Below are 20,943 nucleotides of genomic sequence, written 5' to 3'. Positions count from 1 at the left end.
TAAAAGTGTATAAGTGGATCAAAGGTGCTGTCGAGAGACACCGATTATTTGTCGTGCATTGCGCAATCCGCTCATAGTTACCCCTCGATTGGAAAGGGATCGATGTAATGCCTATACCATATACAAACAAACCGAACAATCAATGTGGTATAGTCGTGGAGAGTGATAAACTTCTGTAAAAATAGGTTTGTACACTAGTAGACGATAGTAGGAACCGGACTGCTACATGATTCATTGGCTTCCTCGATGAGAACGCGAGAGCTCTCCCCAGACCCCGACCCAGACGCAGGGCAAGTTGGAGAAGCTAACTCAACCTCTTGGGTAAGCCGATGTCGACCTTGCATATTCTCGAGATCATAGGTGCTAACCGCGGAATACATTGTTACCGGACCCTCTCTGGCACCAAAAGAGTCTCTGAGTGGGTATGAGTCCAATAGATGCAAGCCTTCAGAATCAGACACTGCTGAATTAAGGTCCAGCACCATCCGACATCCAAGGATGATTTCAATGACCGCCGCGAACCCCTCTGGAGCTTCGAACCAGTTATGCTGTTGTTAGAATCATGAGTAAAGGAGCATCAGTTTGGAGCAGGATTAAGCCTACCCCTAACCCTTGCCAGATTCCTGTATTTACAGCGTTCGCAGCGAGTATGCTATCGGGTGCGGTCATGACAATGGATTGCAGATATGATAGACCCTACTCACCAGAAAAAGTAATGGACGTTGCCATACACGAGAGCATCGACAAGATCTTTTCTCTGCATGCGGAAGATGTTGAAGCCAAATCTGCCACGTTTGAAACCAATTCTGGCTGCAAGCACGAACAGAAATGTTCCAAAAATAATATCAGGCAGCCACACGTACGCAAGCGCAGGTGGTGCCGTCAGGACGGCACAGATTCTGAGACCTTGCACTGGTTCATTTGTATCTAGAAAGTAACGTCAACTTCGGAGCAATTGTGCGGATTAGTGGATACTTGCTGGATGTCATTGCCATACCTATTCCCAAACAGATAGACATGGCTATAACCTCCATCGTAAATCCGACCGCCATCGCAATTAAAACTTTTTGAGATCGACGGTATAGAGCGTATACTCGGAGCTGCAGTATGACTGAGTAAAGGTCAGTAAGTTCGTCTAAAGAAACAAAACATATCTCACGCTGAACTGCCCAGAGAACGCAGAAACTGGGCCACCCTTGAATGTTCAGGAACAAGTAACCTGAATAGCGTTATCAGACTTGGCATCATAGCCGGAAATTCCTGCTCACAGCTAATGACATTGTTTTGGTATCAAGGTGGGGTGAATGGCTGATGCAATAATGATGTTCGTAATATACAACTTACAACTGGAAGGTGTTCAGCCCCCAGAAATGGGCGGATACGAGTAATAAGAAACATACCTTTTTGGAAGTGTGTTGGCTCATAAATGCTGATAAGAACGTCAGTCAGTGAAGATTCGAGGCCAAGACAACTACCTGTAGCACTAAGACTACACAGGAAGTTAGCGACTGTATTGTTCGTTCTCAACAAGCGAGAACTTACAATATGAGTGCGCCGCCGCCAAATCTCACCTAACTAACGTTCAAAGGCATTCTACAAGTATAAAAGCAATCTTACAATGATATATAATACGTTGGACAATCTCATCGGCCGTCTCTACGATGGTAATTTTGAGCAAGTCAGATTCTGCATATACTTGACGAACACGGACCCATACGAACTTAACCTAATTGAGGAATGAGACAGTTGAACCCACACGATTACGAATATCACTGCACCTCTCGATCAAGCGTGAGCACTGATCAAAAGCGTTAGCGCGGACTGGTCTTGATACGCACCCTAAGACGTACAGTAATCATAACAGAAAATGATACAAGGACACACTATTATATATCAAAAAGTAAGTCGGAATGTCGACCAAAGCATGTTTAAAACTCACGTTGGCAGATGCGAGTAACCCACACATTGTAAGCGGCATGCGCAAAAGCTTGCGCGTCATATTCAAGGACTTCTGAATTGGACATGATCCGAAAGCGGGATGCTTTGCTGAAGGGCCAAAGTCTGTTGAAGAGACCTGACTTCCCGGGAGTGAAATGACGAGGGATGCTGGTAGTCCAAAGGAAAGGTTGGAAACGAGTTCGATCGGACACTTGAACGCCAGGCCAACTTTAATCAGGTCATCACGCTTCTCGAAGCCAACAATTAATGGAAAGTAGCTGCAGAAGCTTTTGTATTAGAAAGGAATTTTCGACACGAATAAGACGTAATCTGATCCTTATTACATAGGGTCACGTACATTACGGCCCACCGCGCCCATTTATCACCTTTCGCAACCGCGTATTGAATGTGCTCGCTCTTAGCTTCATCCGATACATCGTGTTGTAAACATACCAGCATAAGTGAATCACAACGGTTGGGTGCTTTTTCTGTTCAAAAGTACAAGCGAATATCTCAGCTATGTAGATGGCACTGCAGATTGATCCCCAAGGACAACGCACTTGAACATATTTTCAACCTGCCCATGTAAAATATCTCAGTCTGTCATATGAGGGTCTATCCCCGTCGCCCGAGGCCACGAGGGTAGTGGACACCACTTTAGACTGCATAAAAGCCGGTCAGAAACAGAATGCCGAATGCCTGATATAGCATAGCCTGCAACATGTGGCACACTGTGCAAGATCAGATGTAAAAGCAATCACCCCATGATGTTGCGCCGCCAAAATAAACGAGGTTTTATATGTACGTACCACCAAGAGAACATGATGTTCAGTGGAGCAACGACGCTCAGATATCAAATGAGTATTCCTCGCAGCGCTAGACGGAGACGAAGAACCCTTTATCACTTATCATACTATGATGTTAGGACTTTGTTCAGAAAGTAAACTTGAAACAATCTAAACAAAAATCGAACCACACCGATTTGATGTCATAACACGAACCCGCGATCTACTCGGAGATGAGGCTATCGGCAAAACGGTTCGGTTTGGAGATAAGTCAGCACGGACGTGATCACCGCATGAGGTTGACACGAGGGTCACGCATATATTGGAACTGTACAGTTATCGGCCCTTGCCGGAGGGCTAGCAAACCTTATTCTTATGTGGTGACACAACAGGAGCAAACAGCCGCTCATCGTCGCGCAAAAGGTCCAAGGCCACCTGCATCAAGATCCCTCAAGCACCTCAAAATGGCCACTACCCTTCCCAAGGACGTCTCAAAGCTCGGTCAGGAAATTAAATTGTTTGGAAAGTGGGACACCCAGGAGTACGTTTAGACTTGGTCGGCGCATAGTCTTTATATTGACGTGATTTCGGTCTAGTGTCGAAGTGAAGGACATTTCCCTCACGGACTACATCCAAGTCCGCCATGCTGTCTACTTGCCCCACACTGCGGGCCGTTATGCCAAGAAGCAGTTCAAGAAGGCACAAATGCCCATCGTCGAGCGATTGGTTGACAGGTGCGCACAAGATCCTTCCACGAAGGCGTAGATGCTCAAAGTTCGCCTATAGCTTGATGATGAAGGGCCGTAACAACGGCAAGAAGCTTATGGCTGTCCGCATTGTTGCACATGCATTCGAGATCATCCACCTCCTCACCGACCAGAACCCCATCCAGGTCTGTCGGGCGAAAGTAGTTGCCCAACTCAAGGTGTTAATCAATACATAGGTTCTCGTTGACGCTATTGTCAACACCGGCCCTCGGGAAGACTCCACCCGTATTGGTTCTCAGGGTACCGTCCGCCGTCAAGCTGTCGATGTCTCACCCCTGCGGAGAGTTAACCAGGCCATCTCCCTCCTAACCATCGGCGTAAGCATATCCTGACTTTCATAATTATTGTCACCTTAACTCGGTATCAGACACGGGAGTCTGCCTTCCGCAACGTAAAATCCATCGCCGAGTGTCTTGCTGATGAACTCATCAACGCTGCCAAGGGCTCCTCGAACTCTTACGCCATTAAGGTAAATTAATGTCTTTGTCAATCATCATGACCTCATTGCCGCCGTTCAACAGAAAAAGGACGAGCTTGAGCGTGTTGCCAAGTCTAACCGGTGAAAACCGCTACTCACGTACTTGGGAGGACTTGTGCAGTCCGAGTGTGACTGCTATGGGCTTTCTGGATATTCATTTTTTCTGCTTCATTATCAACGCTGCGCCCATGCTGCTCCCATGCTTCTCTATGTGTATGTTAACCTCGATGACATTATGCATGCACATGATCCCGCATCAACGGAATGGATGCTATATCCAGATGTTCCCACAACAACAGAGAAAGTTGACGCATTAGCGTTTGAACACACATGTGCCTTGCATTTGAACCTGTCACCGCTTGCGGAAGTTACTTATCTCAACAGATCGGACCTGATCACGGAACTATTCCGCGCGCGCTCTATGCCAAATTCCAGGAAATTGAATTAGGTGTACAAACGAGCAGAGTAATTCTCAACCCCAGGGATAAAATGAGATATGCACCCCATGCGAACTGATGGGGGCGCGGGGACCAAGCCTTCTCAGCCTCGAGTGTCCTGTCTTTGACGGCACTCGGTATAATAAGTAAAAGTACATATGTACGTTTTATCTCCTTCAACAAACAGGAAAAGAGGACCGCGTTGAGAGGACGAGAGTCGTGTAGATCGGGATAAATACAAGGAACGAGAGGCCAGTGCTAAATGCGGTGCCACGGATGAGAATGCAGGTGGCGGTGACGATGCAATTAGCACATCCTCTCGACCCAATGAACAAGGGTCGGTAGACCAGCAGGGCAGTGACGGTAGGGAAAGGGACGGTCTCGGCATGCCAGGACAGAATTGATATCCATGTCAAGTGATATGAGTAATAATACAAGTTTGATCTAAAGTTGAGAGCGCTAAATGCACTGGTTTGCAGCAGGGTTGCTACGAAAGGTTGGACGAGGTCGCTAAAGCGTAGGCAACGTCCATTGAGGAAAGCTGGCGCGATAGGGCGAGAGATCCAGAAGGCTTGAAAACCTTTTCCGTAATGAAATCCGAGAAAATCCATCCAAGATCTTTCGTGGATTGCAAGTAAAATCATGACTCCAGATGATAATGCCGACAAGAAATGAGAACCGCGTGGAATGGTATGGCCACTTATGGCCTGCTACCGGAGTACAGACGCATGTCGGGATGAATCGCCTGTTATCGGTCCAGGAGCGGGCTTAGGGACGACGCCGGCAAGTCCGAGATAGCCAATGTCTCGGCCGAATTCTTTGATCATGGCTTTACCCATCAGGCAAACCCAACCGAGACCCTCTCCAGTTACACACTGGCCAGGCCAGAACAGCTCTCCTTCCTCATCTTCGATGTCAGGTTCGTGTTCTTCGTGCGCAGTCAGGCTCGAACTCATCATCCGAGCAAATGTCGTGGGATAATGCCGTGCCAGTATGGGCAGGGTCAGAGTGCGTTGAGCAAACTCCATACAGTACCCCGCGGCCATAACGCCACCGGATAGCTCTTTGACGTTGAACGTGAGTGCGGGATTAATGGTCGCTGTTGCCTTGGCGGCCGCTTCGACCATGTTGTAGCTTGCGGCCTTGACCCTTAGCTGTCTGAGGCAGAAGACAATGCATATACTGTGGGAGTGCGGTAGAAACTGGAGGTGCTGGGCGCGAGGGAGCGGGCGAGTTGGCCAGACTGATACCGCTAGAGGTGTTCACACTCGGAGTGCCGCTCGCACTGTTGTTTATGGGTGTGGAATTTGCACTATTGGCAGGAGCTATGCTTGCAGGGGAAGGAAGCATTGGTGGTGTGGGCTGTCCGTCCGCTTTCTCCGCATTGCTGCTGAGCATCGCCATCTCGGCCTTCATTTTTGCCCATATGCGGTCCATTTCGGGTTCTATGACCGTCTTTGCTGAAAAATAGAACTTTCGCCCATGGATGAATCCTTCAATCATCCAGCTGTGTGCATTAAATGCGTGAGCGGAACGGAAAACCATAGTGAGGGGGTGCTTACATCAAGCCCAAGAGGGCTTTTTCACGATCGCCGATCGTATCAAGCTCAGCGATCCATTTATTTTTACACCACCCAAGGAATGCCTCGATGGTAGCCCAAGTCTCACGGAAGCATGATTTCCTGCTGAAATCCTTGCTCCACAATGAGTAGGTGAAGCATACAAGTGCGTCTACGAGCTCGAGTCGCGCAATGAGCCCACCATGCTTATGATATGGAGAGTTTGGGGACGGTGGGTTAGCCAGTGGACGGTACTCCTTGTGTGTAGCAGGATATGTCGACCAGAAGCGAGCATCACCTGAATACTTGAGCTTTCTACCATAGTTGTGATATTTATCATGCATTTCATCGAAGGAGGTGAGTGTTGGACGTCCGCGCCGCGGACGCCGAACAGGCACAGTGGTTGACAGAACTGCAGGCGCCGGACCCCGGGGCGTCACGGCAGTGGTATCTTCTCGTACTTCCCCATCCTCTGATGGCTCAGAACGCAAGTTGAATGAAGGAACTGCATTTGAAGACCTGAGCGGTTGCGAAGGAGGAGGTGGTGGTGGATGATAGTGATGATGATGATGCGACGAGGGCTTTTCTGGCAGCCCGTTGGTTCTAGAACGCTTGACGACATCATGTTCCTGTGAGGACTCATGCTTTCTCTTAATAGCTGGTGCGGTTGGGGAGTTTGACCGGGATGCGGGGGGTGAGGGTGGGAGGTCTGGTGGCAGCGGTGCTGTAAGAGGACCCAAGATCTACAATGGCACCAAGAAAGAGTTTAATTATGTTGAATGGTTTTGTAAATTGAGATGTTGAATGACCTCAAGATTCTTTAAGAGTTGCTCTCGGGACCATCTACTGAAGAGATAGGATGACGAAGGGTGAGAATTGGGGAGCATGAGGCAGAGAAGTTGACTTACCGTTTCTTCATCTTTTGGAAGGAGGTAGAGGACGAAGCCGACGAGGAAGACGACTGGGAGGGCATTGAGGAGTGATGGAGTTAGTGGGAAGAGAGAAAGCAGTGGCCAGCGCAACAATGGCTGGTAAGTTTGGGTGACCCGCTAAGACGGAAGCAGAATTTGGTAATGGCTTGCCAGGTCACAGCGCTTATGGCTTTACATTCTTCTTAAACTACCGGTCCTTTTTGTCCATTCCTCGTTACTGTTTCATAACTGTATATATCATGATTTACTAGTACTTATTGACTCGTTTCATTCTGCATTTATGCACGGCAGTCGACGTGTTTAACGGTGGTGTTCATTGGCATGGGGCCTGGCCAGGTTACGCCATGCATAGCCTCCCTGGTTTTATCGGGTGAAGCTTCCAAGCTCCTTGTCCAATATTATCCACTCGGTACCATCAACTATGTACCTAATCCCCTCCGGCACATGGGTTTGACATTCACCGACCTCCCCTCTTCGACCACGGTGTACCCAAACCGTAGGGATCATGTGGGTGCACATGGACAGTGAGAGACAAGTAAACGGCACGTTTATATATCCACAGCTAACACGTTCATTCAGATTCAGCCGGCTTCCATATGCACGACGGGTCTTGCCAAAGTTCGAATTGGAACTGCTATTAGCCACCCTTTCATATATATCTACTTTCGGTGAATGACCCCGCTCATTCCCAAAGGAAAGGCTGAGGACTGCCAAATTCGCAAAGACTTTCAATTGCAAGGTTCCATGCTTAGCCAGAACGATGATCTAAATGCCACGCCTTTCGCGGCCCTCCATCTATAGAATTCGACGTAATCCCCATCAGCATGCACCTATTCATGTTCTACAGACGCACATGTGTCACTATCAATACCAAACCTGCTCTCCAAGGATTTACTTCAAGCCATTGAAGTATATTTCAGTTCACACAATGTCTCGCCTACGCGTACGCGGCCCTTAGGCCTACTTATAGCAGCATGTTCTGGTCCAGGAACATGATCCAGATTTGAGGACCCACTCTGAGAAATATTGTCTTCGATATCTATATCGGTCGTGCGTGCTTGACATACAGTTTAATTCTCAAAGTGCCACATAACCAATCACTACTTACGGGAGAACGTTGTCTCCCCTGGGACTCGGAACACCATACAAGGTCTTCAGTCATTCCTTCTATGGGGAAAAACGTTACATAAATTTCCCCAATTCTGAAATAAGAATAATGTAGTCCTTACCCTCAAGTGACAAATCTCAGCATTCAGGGGGTTGGCAGCGTGGTTGGTTTAATACAAACGGGAAGCCTATGATAGGAGCTCGGTGCGACTTATCGTGCCAATCTCATCTAAGCGAATTGATAGAACATGACATACCGGCGACGCCCTCGAATATCCGCCTGATTCATCCCCCACTGGCATTTCTGATCATCTTTGGAAAATGCAGTCAACAGTGTGTGCATAATGCATACCTTACACACAGTTAACCCCGCCAGGCGGCTCGAATTGAAGGAGGGGCCTTTTATTCGCAATCAGGTAATTGGCTTGTTATTAATATCCAAACCTCGCTATTCTCCCGCGGCGGTAGGTTGATCGAAGACCACCAGATCTCAGCGTGACTTCATATGATGATAAATAGTGCCGACCATACCCGAGTCTAACCTTCCTTGTGGACCCATTCCAAAATGGTCCATAGAATGATTTCGGGAAAATACTTGAGACCATCGCCGGGTAATCCTTGAACGACCGTCCTGTAAGCTGCACCGAGCGCGGGACACCATAAATCACAGAGCTATCAACGCTAGCCCACCAACCCTACGAGGAGCGAACAACGCTGTCACATTTCTTACCAAGGTTCGTTCTCCGGACCGGGGATTGACAGGCGCACCGTTCCTCCAGCACGATAGTTTTGTTCTAGAAGTAGTTCTTTCAGTTACTGCTAAACGGCGTCTTCAAATGCCTCACATAACTGACGCCCTACTGAGGTCCTAATGGCCTTTGATCGCCAAGCACAGCTGACCACGGTCAACTTGGAAAACGCGATCATAACAGTGTCGTGGGAGCGGTGCCGGGAAGCGCGCGCGGTTTGCCGGCGATGCAGTCGTCAATGTCAGCCACCATCGATGGGCCATGAATGTCCGCGTACAACATCTCTTCCCTGAGCACTGGCAGGCAATACAACTTGACATGCGGCGTACGGAAATTGGAACCAAATGGTTTGATATCTGATGTCGGTGAATTTCAGGGGGTCCGCGGATAGATTTATACAAAAATGGTCATCGCGTTAATATGCGTCTGGTTAATTTGGACCCCGGCGGTTGGCCTCAGTAACACTGCCATTCATAACGCCTAGTCAATTCGCTCGCGCTAAGCCGAGCAATGTGTATTTCTCCCTAAGCTTCGCGGGAGATTAAATTCTCGAGCGTCATACATCGTTTTTGCATGTAATTGTGCATGCAAATGTTACGATAGTCAGCGGGGACCGTCATATCTGTATACGTTTGCATAATAAGTCCAATGGAGCTGTGGCGTGAATAGGGTAGGAACTTAACGCTGTTATCACCCGCCATTCGGTCCTCGTTTCGCCGGATTGAATGTAAAATTGACGACGCATATCCTTATCTTCTGCCTTTATCTGCGTTGAGATAAAAAGGTATTCGTTTCCTTCGCCACTGTGGACCGATGAGAATAAGTAGCATTCGAACTTCCATTCTACGAAGCGTGCTCAACCGAGACGAAGAGATGTATGTCAGTGGTATGTCCTAATATGCAAGAGACCGAGGGTTGAATTTGAAACTCAATCGAGAAAGAGAATCAATTGGAAGTAAACGTAATACGCTCTTCTTCGGGGCGCAACCGCAGCACGACGCTTCAAAGTCGTGTCAGCGCCGGCTTGCGAGGGGCACAACAACGTATAGACGTCAAGGGGGACATATGACGGAATCGGATGTCCACGTGAGTCCAGCTTGGAATAGGGAGAAGCTCGCCAATGATCCCCGCACCAGACGTAACCCTAATGCTGGGAATTTTGCCGTAAATCGACATGTCGCATGATAACCAAACAACGAGACATTTGGGCCAGAGGTCCGGTTGAAAACGCTAAGAACGCTTGAACGCTACTCCGTCGAACCGTAGACAAGGTCATGCGAAACGTTTCTTATAAAGTTCGGCGTTGCGATATAACTGAGAGCCGCAGTTTTGGTGCAGGAACGGACGAACGTTTATGAAGGTTTGCGGAGTCGTTGACGGAAAGGCTGTGTCAGCCGGAGTTGATAATGACGAGAAGCCCAGCGGCAACGCAAGAGTCCCTAGGATACCATGGAATGGTTTCAATACGCCAAAGGCTTGCGATGACGTTCAGGGACCAGTGGTATTTCATGTCCGGCACGACGTTGTGACGGGCGGTGGCTTGGATGGGTAATAACACCAAATATACGGATATCTCGTTCTAGTGTGGCACGGTTGTAAAACCATAGAGCAGTGGACAGAAGCTTTCTGTATGAGCATATGATGATCGGTTTTATTGTGTTCGCGGCCTAGTGAGAAAGGCCCATGTAGTTAGAACATGCAGCTATGCCATCCGAGGGTAAAAACAGGCGCCGTGACATCATCGTGGCAACGGGGAACGGGATACTGATAACTTGAGTATATGCGTGCTGTATGGTGTGTCGAGAGCGTGATTTCTTTTTCGGGGCATCTTGGATAACACAAGGCACTTGATGAGGCGATGATAGCACCTGTCACGGTCATACAACAGTCGTATCCTTCCTAGGCAATGCTCGCATGGAAAGATCCAAAACCTTGCGTAGGTCCAGAATGTAGGGAGACATCCCGTGTTCTTGAAAAGGTGTTCTCCTTCGGAGTAGCCAGGGGAATGGAGCGCCACGGTGTCACAAGCTCAAGTAGGAAGCTTCGAGCATGCAGTATTATCCCGCACACCGCCACCTCGAAGCGCATATACCTCAGCAAGGCGTTCCATGCCCTCGGTCAGGGAATCCAACCAAGGGAGCTCTTTAAATCCACCAGGCGCCGTTTTCAGGCTCAGAGTCCCAGTGTGGGATTCGGAGATATGTCGGGCACGGCGTCAATGGCCGCCAACGTCACAATAGGTATCTTGGTATTTCGTGGGCGGCGTGGACCGCCGCATTAATATTGTCGATCTACCATCCTGGCGGATATTTCAAATGAGCCACTAGCGCGTCTCAGTTATCAAGGATGGTCTAGGATAGTCGCCCGAAATCAACTCCTTCGATGAGGAGACGCAACAACCTGAGCCAAAAGCTGAATTACATTCCAAACCCGCTGTGAAATGTCAGACCGCGATAAAAGCAACAAACACATACTTATATTCAAGTCCAAGTCCCGGATTAATAGTATCGATGATCAAAACGGTAAGGAGGCGACGTCCTATAGGAAGTTAATTTAAACGCAACCTGAAACAGATTAAGGCAAGATATACAGCCATAATTGCCAATCGAACTCGGGGATCCCGTCGGGTGGATTTCAGTAGCATCAATGTAGTAGATCCGGGAGTGCATACCCTCTGTTGTGATCGGGATCATCGTGGCTATTTGAGATTCGGGTTTCCGTACGGCAGGTAGGGTCGCGGCCAAGTCGCAGCATGTCGCGGCGTGATCGAACGTGAATGTGCCATTAGCACATTCATGTGTAGATCTCTGAGAGATATACATATGTACATCTGATCGCAGTTCATGACGACGAAGACACACCGGGAGGAGCTTGGCAAAGTTTTGCCAAAACGTGACAACAAGCACACACACACGTGACTTGTCACACCGCGTCCCATTGACGCGCTGGCGCGACTCGCGAACAGATCGTTCATGTTTTGGCACGATATTAACGTACAACGTGAAAATCAAGAAAATATGATATACACCGCTCTCTGCTCTGCAAGTGTGCAGCCTGAGCTCCAGCTATCTATAGGTAGCAGTCGTAGTAGTACATATACACCAGTATCATCCCTGCCGTTACAAGGGCGATCCAGCTCGCCATGTACAAACCTGCCATGTGATGATACACGCAGAACAGGCCAGAAGAGAAAAGGAATCGAGAAAAGTGATGATAGTGATGGTGACAATGGCAAAAAAAGGAAACGATAGCAGCGCGACAACAAACGATGGGTTCTTGCCCCTGACAAATCCAGTACCTGTGCACCTGAGCGAGAGAAAAGAAATCTGATCGGAAATGAAGAGGGGAAGGGGAGAAAAAAAGAAAGGAAAGACAACTGGGAGATGATGGTGGGAGGATAGGGAAAATTAAAATAACGAGAATAGGAAGAAAAATGATGATGCAACAGCTTCTCAGTCCTGAAAATCGATGATAGTACATTCTACGCATTCATTCCTTCAGATGCTTCCTTCCTTTCGTTAATCCTGATCCGATGGGCCAGGTTATCTTGACCAGTGACGAAGCGCGATGCTTGTGCGATATAATGTGATGTGATGTGTGATGTGCTCCGGTGCTCGATGCAATTCGTGATATGATGGTTCGGTCCCTCCAGTGCGTTAGAAATCCATTGATGTATTGAAACAAAAAGAATCCGTGCCAGTCTAACGCCTGCGTGTCCTTGGGCGTGAGCGTGACTTTAGTTTGGGCACAGGAGGTGCGGGAGTGGCATCTACGTGCTCGCCGCCTTCCTCAGAATTGGTATTGGCCGAGTTGGTTCTCTTTGGTGGGGCCCTGGACCTCGGCTTTGCACGAGAAGTCGAGGTACGAGATCTCCTGATGGGAGCAGATTTCTCCTCCTCAGCTTCTTCCTCGTCTCCCTCCTCCTCGCCGGTATTGTCAAGACGCTTGACAGCTGTATCAATGCGCTTAACATCCTTGTTCGCACGACCTTTCTTTGTTTTTTCCTTGTCTGGCTCCTCCTCGCAAACAGTGCTACTTCCAGCGCTCTCAACGCCTTCCACGGACTCTGCCGACAACTCCCGCGAGTGGATGCGCGTGAGAGTAGTCGCCGAAGATGCCGGTGAATCACCTTTCTTCCGCTGGCTCCTACGCGGCTCTGGTGAGACAGATTTCTCAGCCACCTGTACTGGCACAGGGATTTCGATGAGCTCGCGCTTCGCTGCGCGCGTTAACATGAGCACTGGTTCCGGTTCCGGTAGTTCAGTGCTAGCTTCGACCTCATCGGGCACATCCTCTGTCTCCGGGTTGTCAGGAGGGGAGAATTCTTCCGGTTTCCTCGGACTCCTGGCGGTTGTAGCAGTCCTGCGCGTCCTTGCGCGCTTCCTCGGTGGAGGAGGCATGAGGAGATCGTCGTCATCATCTTCAATGACTTGCTCTTGGATCATGGTGGGCTTGCGCTTGCGCAGACTCATGCGGGTTTCGCTTTCAGATGGGACGTATGCGGTGTACCAGGGTTGGGAAGATAGGGCACTGGAATAGGCGTGTTGGAGGGAACCAAGAATCCATAGATTGTCTTGGATGGCTATCCAGCCGATGGGTGAGATGATGGGAGTGGGGGTGGTATCTGAAGCGGATGTTAGTACATGATTGACAGAGTCACACTGAGTGCAATAGAAAGTAGAATCGGTGCGAATCAAAGGCGAGGACGCAAGAATTACGGTGCATGGGACTACATGAGAGCGAACGTGTCAAGTAGACTCACCGAGTACGCTCTGCACAATAGCTGCAGTGTTCTTCTTCTGTTCCTTATTCCAAAAGACCCAATGTGCAGGGTGCATCGGACGATAGAACACGGCAAGAGCAGCAAGCGCTAATACTCTACTGTCGCTTGGGAGCTCGGGTGCGGCAGGTGGTGTACTGGCAGCAGCACTGAGAAACTCGCGGACGGCGGGTAGCATCACAGTGATGACGCCGTTTGCCAGGACACCGGGTGCCACCTGTAGGGGGTGTAAAACTGACTGCTTTGTGGGTGGGGGTGGGGTGGATTCTCGGGAGAGGACACGGAGAGGGTCGTACCGCGGGAATACAGGCTTTGGGGGAGTGCGGGGTGGTATGGATGGAGTATTCTGTGGGCCATCTGGACGAATTGAGGAGATTGGGAAGCGAGAGGGATGAATTGGGTAGTCGTGAAGATATGTGGGGTTGGCTACATTGTTCATTGTTATAGCCAAGACCTCACGATGACGGGGATAAGTTTGAGGGCGAGACAAGGATTGAATCTGAGGACAGAGAGAATCAATAGTCGGCATGGAGAGCGTGGTGGTCATGCTCATGATATAGAGTCCCAGGAGGTGATATGAGCTGATGGTAGACTAGATTTAAATGTTTAAGATGGGTAGTACACGCGATGAAAGGATGTTTGATGGAGTCAAGAGTCAAAAGGCTGCAAAGCCAATTTAACGTCAGAGTGAGTGAAATAATGTAAAGTAAATGCAGGGCTATTGCCTTGGCTCAGCCCGCCGGCTGCACGCCACGCCTCGCACATCTTTCCCATTTCAGCTTCATCTAAAGAAACACGCGGCGGCTAATTCTCCCACAAAGAAACAGCTAATCCGACATAATGTTAGAACGGTCACCATGACTTGGTTTCTCGCTGAGTACTGATTCTAATCTGCAACCCGCCTCCGTCGCTAGCTTCAACACCGCTGTAGTCCACAATGGATTAGTCTCATCTTCAACGTTAACCGGAGGTCCGGAACAATTTACACAGCTGTAAGTACTCTTTTGGTTTTACATCTAATCTTATCAAATCATCACGATCAGCTTGATCTGCTATACCGACTTATGTCCGACAAAAAATTTGAATCCCCAGCTGCCATCGTACGTATATGTACACATCATATCGATACAGACTGATACATATCACTTAGTATATATCGGATCGGAAGAATGATATCGATCAAGACGTGCCGAACTACCAGCATGCTGCATAATTTTCGCGGACGTGGTGTTAAGAGGCTTCACCAATATTAAAAGCGAGGACGTCTAGGTCAAAGGGCAATATTAATGTACTCGGCCTTAACAACCAAATCAGTCAGGGGCCCCGCGCGATACCTACAAAAGTCCACGTGACGAAGTGAAGTAACATTCGTGCACTCAGTTACTAGTAGTACTGTTAATGAGCATACCAGAAAACAACTCAGTATAAAAGGGACATTGATCGTCTGTCTGCGGCGGCCCCGCGCGAAAAACCACACCCTCGAGCCTCGAGGAAACCGACAGGCAATCGCTAACACCCGATTACCAAAACAAGATGTAATAACTATCGGGCACAGCCACACATAGCATGCACATGACGCGCAGCCACCAAAACTGCTTCTATCTGGCCTCAATGGAACAAGAACATGTGTCGCCTCCAAGATCAGAGCTGACCCCTGGCGTCGTTCCTCGGTTTGTCAGGAGCTTCAGCAAGGCCAGCGCTACAACAGAGCAATCGACGCCGACCGCTCATGCAGACGCCCAGGAAGCTTCATCGCCTTCCACATCAAAACTTCCAAAAGCGAAGATAAACACTATAGACAAGCTCTTGAAGTATGCCCGCAAGGCGAAGAGGCCAGGATTTCCTCCGTCCTCCTGGCTCGTAGAGGAAGGCAACCAAGGTCAACAACCGATCACTCCCACTGCTGCATCCCTTCCTGCTCCCCCCATCATTGATGATGAGATCCAGGAGGCAGGCAGCAGTGCGACTGCTGATGTGATTCAATTTGATGCTGGAGAAGTCGGAGTTGAAAGCGAACCACCAGAAGCTGACACTCTCGCTCGAAAAATCCAAGCTATGATCGCATCATTGCCCTCCATGCCATCTGGGCTACCCACATCTTTCCCCCCCTTTCATACTACACCGTCTGGAACGCCAGTCATAGATTCCAATGACAACCCTCCATCCCCAGGATTTTCTGACTCAAAGTTGATGACATTCCTCACTTCATTCACTGTCATGAATGGGTCAGTCGATCGTGGGAGAGAGTCCGTCTGGTCTGTGTTAGACCGATTGCGATCCCCTCTCGCAAAGAGCGATAGCACCGCTGAGCCAAATGTAGAGGAACCGCGCACTGGCGCGGAGTATGAAGATGATAATGGATCGGTGATGATGTACGGGCCTTTAGAGCCCACGGAGGACTCGGAGATAGAGATTGCGCGTTCTGAGATTGTCTCCCACAATGGAGATGGAGAAGAGATACGCACGCCCCAGCTGACTTTCGTTCCCCTTCCATCAGAGTCAATCGAACAAGTCCTCGCCCAGAGCGAGAGTTCCGATAGACGCAAGGGGAAACAGAGGGCGGGCTCTGAGCAGGTTACATCCAGCAGCAGAGTCGAACCAGGGGACACAACTGCTGTTGGTGTAATTGAGCAAGTTGAATATCGTGTCTGGCTCCCGTCGCCCACAAAAATATCCATCCAGGCGATGTGGTGGGGGTTCCGAATGTAGGCGTTTTTACTGATATAATCGCGCACCTTTAAAACTGATGTGGCTGATCTTAGTTACCTTCCACCTCCTGTGCTCGATGCTCTCAATGATAAACAGCTTGAAGCTGCGAAACGCGCTGCCTTGATCACAACCGCATTGAAGTGGCTACTGGATCATTTACCAATCTCGCTCATGCCGCCACAGCTGCGTACCCCGATGAGTTTTCTCCGCCGACTTGTACCATACCTCGGCTACATCGGAGGTTTCATTGCCTGGAGTTGGTCAGCAGTCAAAGTTTTTGATAAAGGTACCCGTCCATCAACGTGACTGAATCTTATCTAATTGCTGTCACAATGTTTCCATCAAAACTAGGGTACGGAATAGTTCTCACTGCCACCTGGCTCCTCCCAATCGCCCTCATACCGGGAACGTGGGAAGCAACTGACTTTCCGGCGTTGCAAGCGGAACCCCAGACCCCCGCTTGGTCGAAGTATTAACAGTGCTAGTCTTGTTGTTCGATGTTTCTTGGACTTGCAATGTTTTTGCTGCTGCACATAGGAATTGTATTGTTATTCACGAGGTTTGTAGCTGTATATATGTCTTGTATTTGCCTCAGTGATGTGTGTTTTGAGTTACATATGTCTAATTTCCTCTGCTTTCCTCTACAATTTGTCTGGCAAATTACATTTTATCGATTGATCACACTCAAGGACTCGTCTCTCTATCTACCTCTATTCCGATCTGAGGACAAGAAATTCAACACAGCCGTATTAGTGATATGCACAATCTGTTTTGTAATGCGCGCTATTTAAATGAATCAGTGCAGTGTTCGAAATTCTGCTCGACGAGACATTGAAAACTGCATGAGGTGAGCCCATCGTCTTCATTGAGGAAAGGTATCAATGCCATTTCTGCGTTCATCCTCGTCTGGAAAGTGCCAATTGATGTTTTGTCCTCTGCCGGAGCTCCTGAAACTCCTGCGACCGCCTTATACACGTCTAGCATTTCACGGCTGTAGGGGTGTCAAGATATGACTATCGACATCACTCTCGTATGTACTCATCCTTTTCTTTTACATACGCAATCACTCTTCGTTACATGCTTCATACACGTTCTCCTTTGATTCTCCGTCTCAATCTGCGTATTAATACCTCTCCTCGTCGAATATCGTTCTGTAGTCTTTTGACTCGATACAAAGTCCCGTTCCTAGTCCGAGCCTCTCGATTCGTCACAAGGGGGTTGGCTGTGAACCGTCGTCTGGCTTCAGAGCAGATGGTGAGAGTCGCGCTTGCACACAGCAAAGAAGTGAAGGTTACTAGTTGGCAACAAATAAGACCAAGTCTTGGATCCACTACGGTCACCGATCACTAACAATCTCGTAAGTCGTGAAACCAAGAACCGAGAGAAACCAGAAAGATGAACTTCCATCTTGAACCATGTCAGCGAGAGCGAGGCCAGTAGATGCAATGGAGAAGCGCTCTTGTCCAACACGATCGGTTTCCCATCGTTTCGGTTACAGTCATTTGACCCCTTATTTGTTAGAGGCTTATCAAGTTGTCTTTGTGCCTGTTATTCAGTTCTCGCTGAACCCCTTTTATTCGTTATACATGTGTCAATGGGCCACTCCTGCTTGGTGCCTTGAGCTTTCCATCAGAGGGTGTTCTAGAGTTTCGTGTTGACCTCTCTGTCCGGTACCCGGGTCTCGCCGCGAGGGTCGAAAATAAATAATCTTTTGTTCCGCCTCGGCGCCGACATGAGACAGGAGCGCACGTAAACACACATGATATGATCTGGTTTGCCACTTTCGATTCTTCCAGCCTTGCTGAAGCTTCATCAATGGACACTCCTTCGGTCGTTGACTCTTCCAATGCGACCGAGGATAACTTGAAAGCTATATGTGGGGAGGTTACATCATCGAGAATCTAAGTTGGCACGTACGCACCTCGGGGATATATTTTATGTTTCGAAGAAGCGTGAAGGTAAATTCCATTTCATGGACAGACTATCACATAAAAAAGGAGGTTTCGCCACGATGATTGGACCTCCGAGGATCTATACACCACAAAAATGTTGTCAGCAGGTTTCGAACCAACTCCGGGAAACAGATTTGGATTCTGTTGGGGTGACCACTTGGCTAAGACCAGTTAGATGACCCTCCAACGAAACGATCAATAATTGAATGTCAAGGTGTGTTGCAAAAAGAAGTTTAGCAGGTTTCGAACCTATACGACCTAAGGGAAACAGATTTCGATTCTGTTGTGGTAACCACCTGGCTACGACCAGTTAGGATGAGTCTCTAAAGAAACCATCCATTAGTCGATGTCAAGGCGTGTTCTGATAGAAAAAAAACTTGTTGTCTGCAACCTGCACAGTGCAAGAGAAACAGATTTTTGATTCCGTTGAGGTAACCACTTTGGTCAGGATGAAGTTGAGAACCCCCAAGGAACTGTCCATGAGTGAATGCGAAGGTGTGTACCGAGAGAGAGAAAAAGTTGTTGGTAGTTTTCGAACCTGCAGTCCAAGAGGAACAGATTTTGACTCTGCTGGGGTAACCACCGAGCTAGGACCAGTCATGGTGAGGCTCTGAAGAAACCGTCCATGAGCCAATGCCAAGGTGTGCTGCAGGGAAAAAACCTTGTCATCGGCAGGTTTCGAACCTGAGCAGTCCAGGAGAAACAGATTTTGACTCTGGTAACCACCTGGCTAGGACCAGTCATGACGAGCCCCTGAAGAAACCGTCCATGAGCCAATGCCAAGGTGTGCTGCAGGGAAAAAACCTTATCATCGGCAGGTTTCGAACCTGAGCAATCCAAGAGAAACAGATTTTGACTCTGATAACCACTTGGCTAAGACCAGTGAAGTTGAACCTCCGAAGAACTGTCCATGAGTGAATCTTCAAGGTGTATTCCGATATATATATAAAAGAAATCTTGTCGTCAGCGAGTTCGACAGATTTTGCTTCTGTTGTGGTGACCACCTGACTAAGACCGGTTAAGAAGGACCTCTGAGGAAACCATCCGTGAGTGAATCTTCAAGGTATGTTCTGATAGAAAAAACTATTATCCACAGGTTTCGAACCTGTGCTGGTACAGTCCAAGAGACAGATTTAGATTCTGTTGTGGTGACCACTTAGCTAGGACCAATTAAGATGGACCCCCGAGGAAACCATCCATGTCAAGGACAGGCCCGGGTACGGTGATAAGACATTTATCGGCAGGTTTCAAATCCACACCACCTTGGCAGGAGAGCAGACTTCTAATCTGTTCTGAGGCTTAAGATAGACCTTGAAGGATCTATCCATGAGTGAATGTTCAACTTGAATGTGTGGTAGGAGGAAAAAGATTGTTGAGCAGGTTTCGAACCTGTAACAGATTTCTGTCCTGTCACTGTCATACTGCCCACTTGCCTAAGACTAGACTCAAGATGGACATCTGTAGTATGAGTCGAACATCATACATTGACAGTAGAGGCACATAGGATTAGCAGTGCATCTGCCAACGCAAAACACTGGTTTGGTTCGATGCAGAAAACATGCCAGGGATAAGCGAGTCGGGCGCTAACCTCTCCAAACGGTCTTTCTATACCCGATATGGAAGGTACTGTAGATCGTCTGACGTCATGGTTTATGGTGCAGCAACATCGACGTCACACCATCCAATCGTATATAAAACCTCAATCCTTTCGTCCCCGACCACATTCTCCTTTACCTAAACTATCACATCTATTTTACAAACATGTCTGATTTGAGCCCAGAACAAGCCCGTCTCGATCCCTACTCCAGTCTCGCAGAGAACACGAATCTCACTGTTCAGGAGAACATCACCGGTACACATTCTATTTCACAAGTACCTGGTTCATCGCACTGACGACTCGTCAGATTTGCATACCGTCATCAAAAATGCAAAGATCGGAATGCTCGTCACGCGCGATGCAAACGGGAACTTGCATTCCCGAGCAATGACTCCTGCTACGCGTACGAATCCAATCCTCGCTGCATACCACTCTTCATTCTAATATGCGCGTTGCCTTGTAAAGCATACAGCGACACGCAGCTGAACCTCGTGTTCCTCGCGAACAACGTGTCCCACAAGTTCGAGGAAATCGAGAATGATGCGCACGTCAATGTTAGCTTCTGTGACCCATCCTCCACAGATTGGGCGTCCTACTCCGGTAGAGCCAGAGTGACTCAGGACAAGGATCTGATTAATAAGCATTGGTCTTCGATGTGCGTTTAACTGCTCATGCATTGGCATATTTTGATTGAGCGCAGGATTACCGGCTACATCGGCGACCTGAAGGATGGTATCCACAAGGGCGACAAGAATGACCCACGCGTTGCCGTGATCGAGGTCATTCCGGATGAGATCAAGTTTTGGATTACGAAGCACTCCTCTGCGGTGCGTACAGCGCAAGTCGCTTATGGCGCTGCCACAGGCAAGGCCACGTCTCCTGGAGAGTTGCGCATCATCAGCAAGGAAGAGGTCAGTGTTCACGTGAATGAAGGGTCGACCACGCTTTAATGTGTGTCTGTAGATTCAACTTGCGCAAGGGCTTCAATCCAAGTAGTTTCTTTTTCGTCCATCATACTTGTACTACCTTGTGAGGGCCTGCCCTGTATATCAGAAATTTCCTTTCAACACATGTACCGCTCGGGGAAATTAATTTATGTGTATTCCATATGTCCTGTGGAGTCCATTTTCTGTATCATAAGTGGCGACTTCCC

General features: G+C 48.6%; 7 protein-coding genes across 7 annotated transcripts; 3 read left to right on the top strand and 4 right to left on the bottom strand.

Moving 5' to 3' along the window:
- Nucleotide 1: 1 nt before the first annotated feature.
- On the bottom strand, nt 2-2,303 carry BJ212DRAFT_211482 (uncharacterized protein). Its single transcript, XM_041342654.1, has 12 exons — nt 2,297-2,303; nt 1,940-2,216; nt 1,839-1,883; nt 1,618-1,656; nt 1,543-1,571; nt 1,476-1,489; nt 1,397-1,429; nt 1,160-1,219; nt 980-1,111; nt 705-927; nt 604-652; nt 2-548 (listed from the first exon to the last, which is right to left on the bottom strand). Exons 2-12 carry the CDS (start codon nt 1,997-1,999, stop codon nt 195-197), a joined length of 1,038 nt encoding a protein of 345 aa, XP_041192905.1. The 5' UTR covers nt 2,000-2,216; nt 2,297-2,303; the 3' UTR covers nt 2-194.
- An 884-nt stretch (nt 2,304-3,187) lies between these two features.
- BJ212DRAFT_1272301 (ribosomal protein S7 domain-containing protein) lies at nt 3,188-4,053 on the top strand (the record flags this gene model as incomplete). Its single annotated transcript, XM_041331012.1, has 6 exons — nt 3,188-3,264; nt 3,320-3,457; nt 3,510-3,615; nt 3,667-3,807; nt 3,858-3,959; nt 4,012-4,053. 6 exons carry the CDS (start codon nt 3,188-3,190, stop codon nt 4,051-4,053), a joined length of 606 nt encoding a protein of 201 aa, XP_041192904.1.
- Nucleotides 4,054-5,115: 1,062 nt separating this feature from the next.
- On the bottom strand, nt 5,116-6,937 carry BJ212DRAFT_1481163 (uncharacterized protein; the record flags this gene model as incomplete). The annotated part of the gene is made up of 5 exons (XM_041340216.1): nt 5,116-5,539; nt 5,589-5,912; nt 5,968-6,707; nt 6,774-6,807; nt 6,873-6,937. 5 exons carry the CDS (start codon nt 6,935-6,937, stop codon nt 5,116-5,118), a joined length of 1,587 nt encoding a protein of 528 aa, XP_041192903.1.
- A 4,760-nt stretch (nt 6,938-11,697) lies between these two features.
- BJ212DRAFT_211132 (uncharacterized protein) lies at nt 11,698-12,347 on the bottom strand. Its single transcript, XM_041342653.1, has one exon. The coding sequence runs from the start codon at nt 12,239-12,241 to the stop codon at nt 11,822-11,824; it is 420 nt and encodes a 139-aa protein (XP_041192902.1). The 5' UTR covers nt 12,242-12,347; the 3' UTR covers nt 11,698-11,821.
- Nucleotides 12,348-12,453: 106 nt separating this feature from the next.
- Nucleotides 12,454-14,085, bottom strand: BJ212DRAFT_1481162 (uncharacterized protein; the record flags this gene model as incomplete). Its single annotated transcript, XM_041340215.1, has 2 exons — nt 12,454-13,376; nt 13,515-14,085. The coding sequence occupies 2 exons, from the start codon at nt 14,083-14,085 to the stop codon at nt 12,454-12,456; spliced, it is 1,494 nt and encodes a 497-aa protein (XP_041192901.1).
- A 948-nt stretch (nt 14,086-15,033) lies between these two features.
- On the top strand, nt 15,034-17,026 carry BJ212DRAFT_1356368 (uncharacterized protein). Its single transcript, XM_041335706.1, is given in 5 exon segments — nt 15,034-16,237; nt 16,295-16,527; nt 16,593-16,870; nt 16,883-16,932; nt 16,946-17,026. 3 exon segments carry the CDS (start codon nt 15,099-15,101, stop codon nt 16,715-16,717), a joined length of 1,497 nt encoding a protein of 498 aa, XP_041192900.1. The 5' UTR covers nt 15,034-15,098; the 3' UTR covers nt 16,718-16,870; nt 16,883-16,932; nt 16,946-17,026.
- A 2,841-nt stretch (nt 17,027-19,867) lies between these two features.
- On the top strand, nt 19,868-20,855 carry BJ212DRAFT_211077 (uncharacterized protein). Its single transcript, XM_041342652.1, has 5 exons — nt 19,868-20,045; nt 20,098-20,193; nt 20,256-20,445; nt 20,491-20,701; nt 20,754-20,855. The coding sequence occupies exons 1-5, from the start codon at nt 19,955-19,957 to the stop codon at nt 20,784-20,786; spliced, it is 621 nt and encodes a 206-aa protein (XP_041192899.1). The 5' UTR covers nt 19,868-19,954; the 3' UTR covers nt 20,787-20,855.
- The last annotated feature ends 88 nt before the right edge of the window (nt 20,856-20,943 follow it).

The sequence above is a fragment of the Suillus subaureus genome (assembly GCF_016647635.1).
Source record: "Suillus subaureus strain MN1 chromosome Unknown BJ212scaffold_17, whole genome shotgun sequence".
Lineage (NCBI taxonomy): Eukaryota > Fungi > Basidiomycota > Agaricomycetes > Boletales > Suillaceae > Suillus > Suillus subaureus.
Note: the sequence above shows the minus strand (reverse complement) of the source record. Positions and strands in the feature narration are given on the sequence as shown.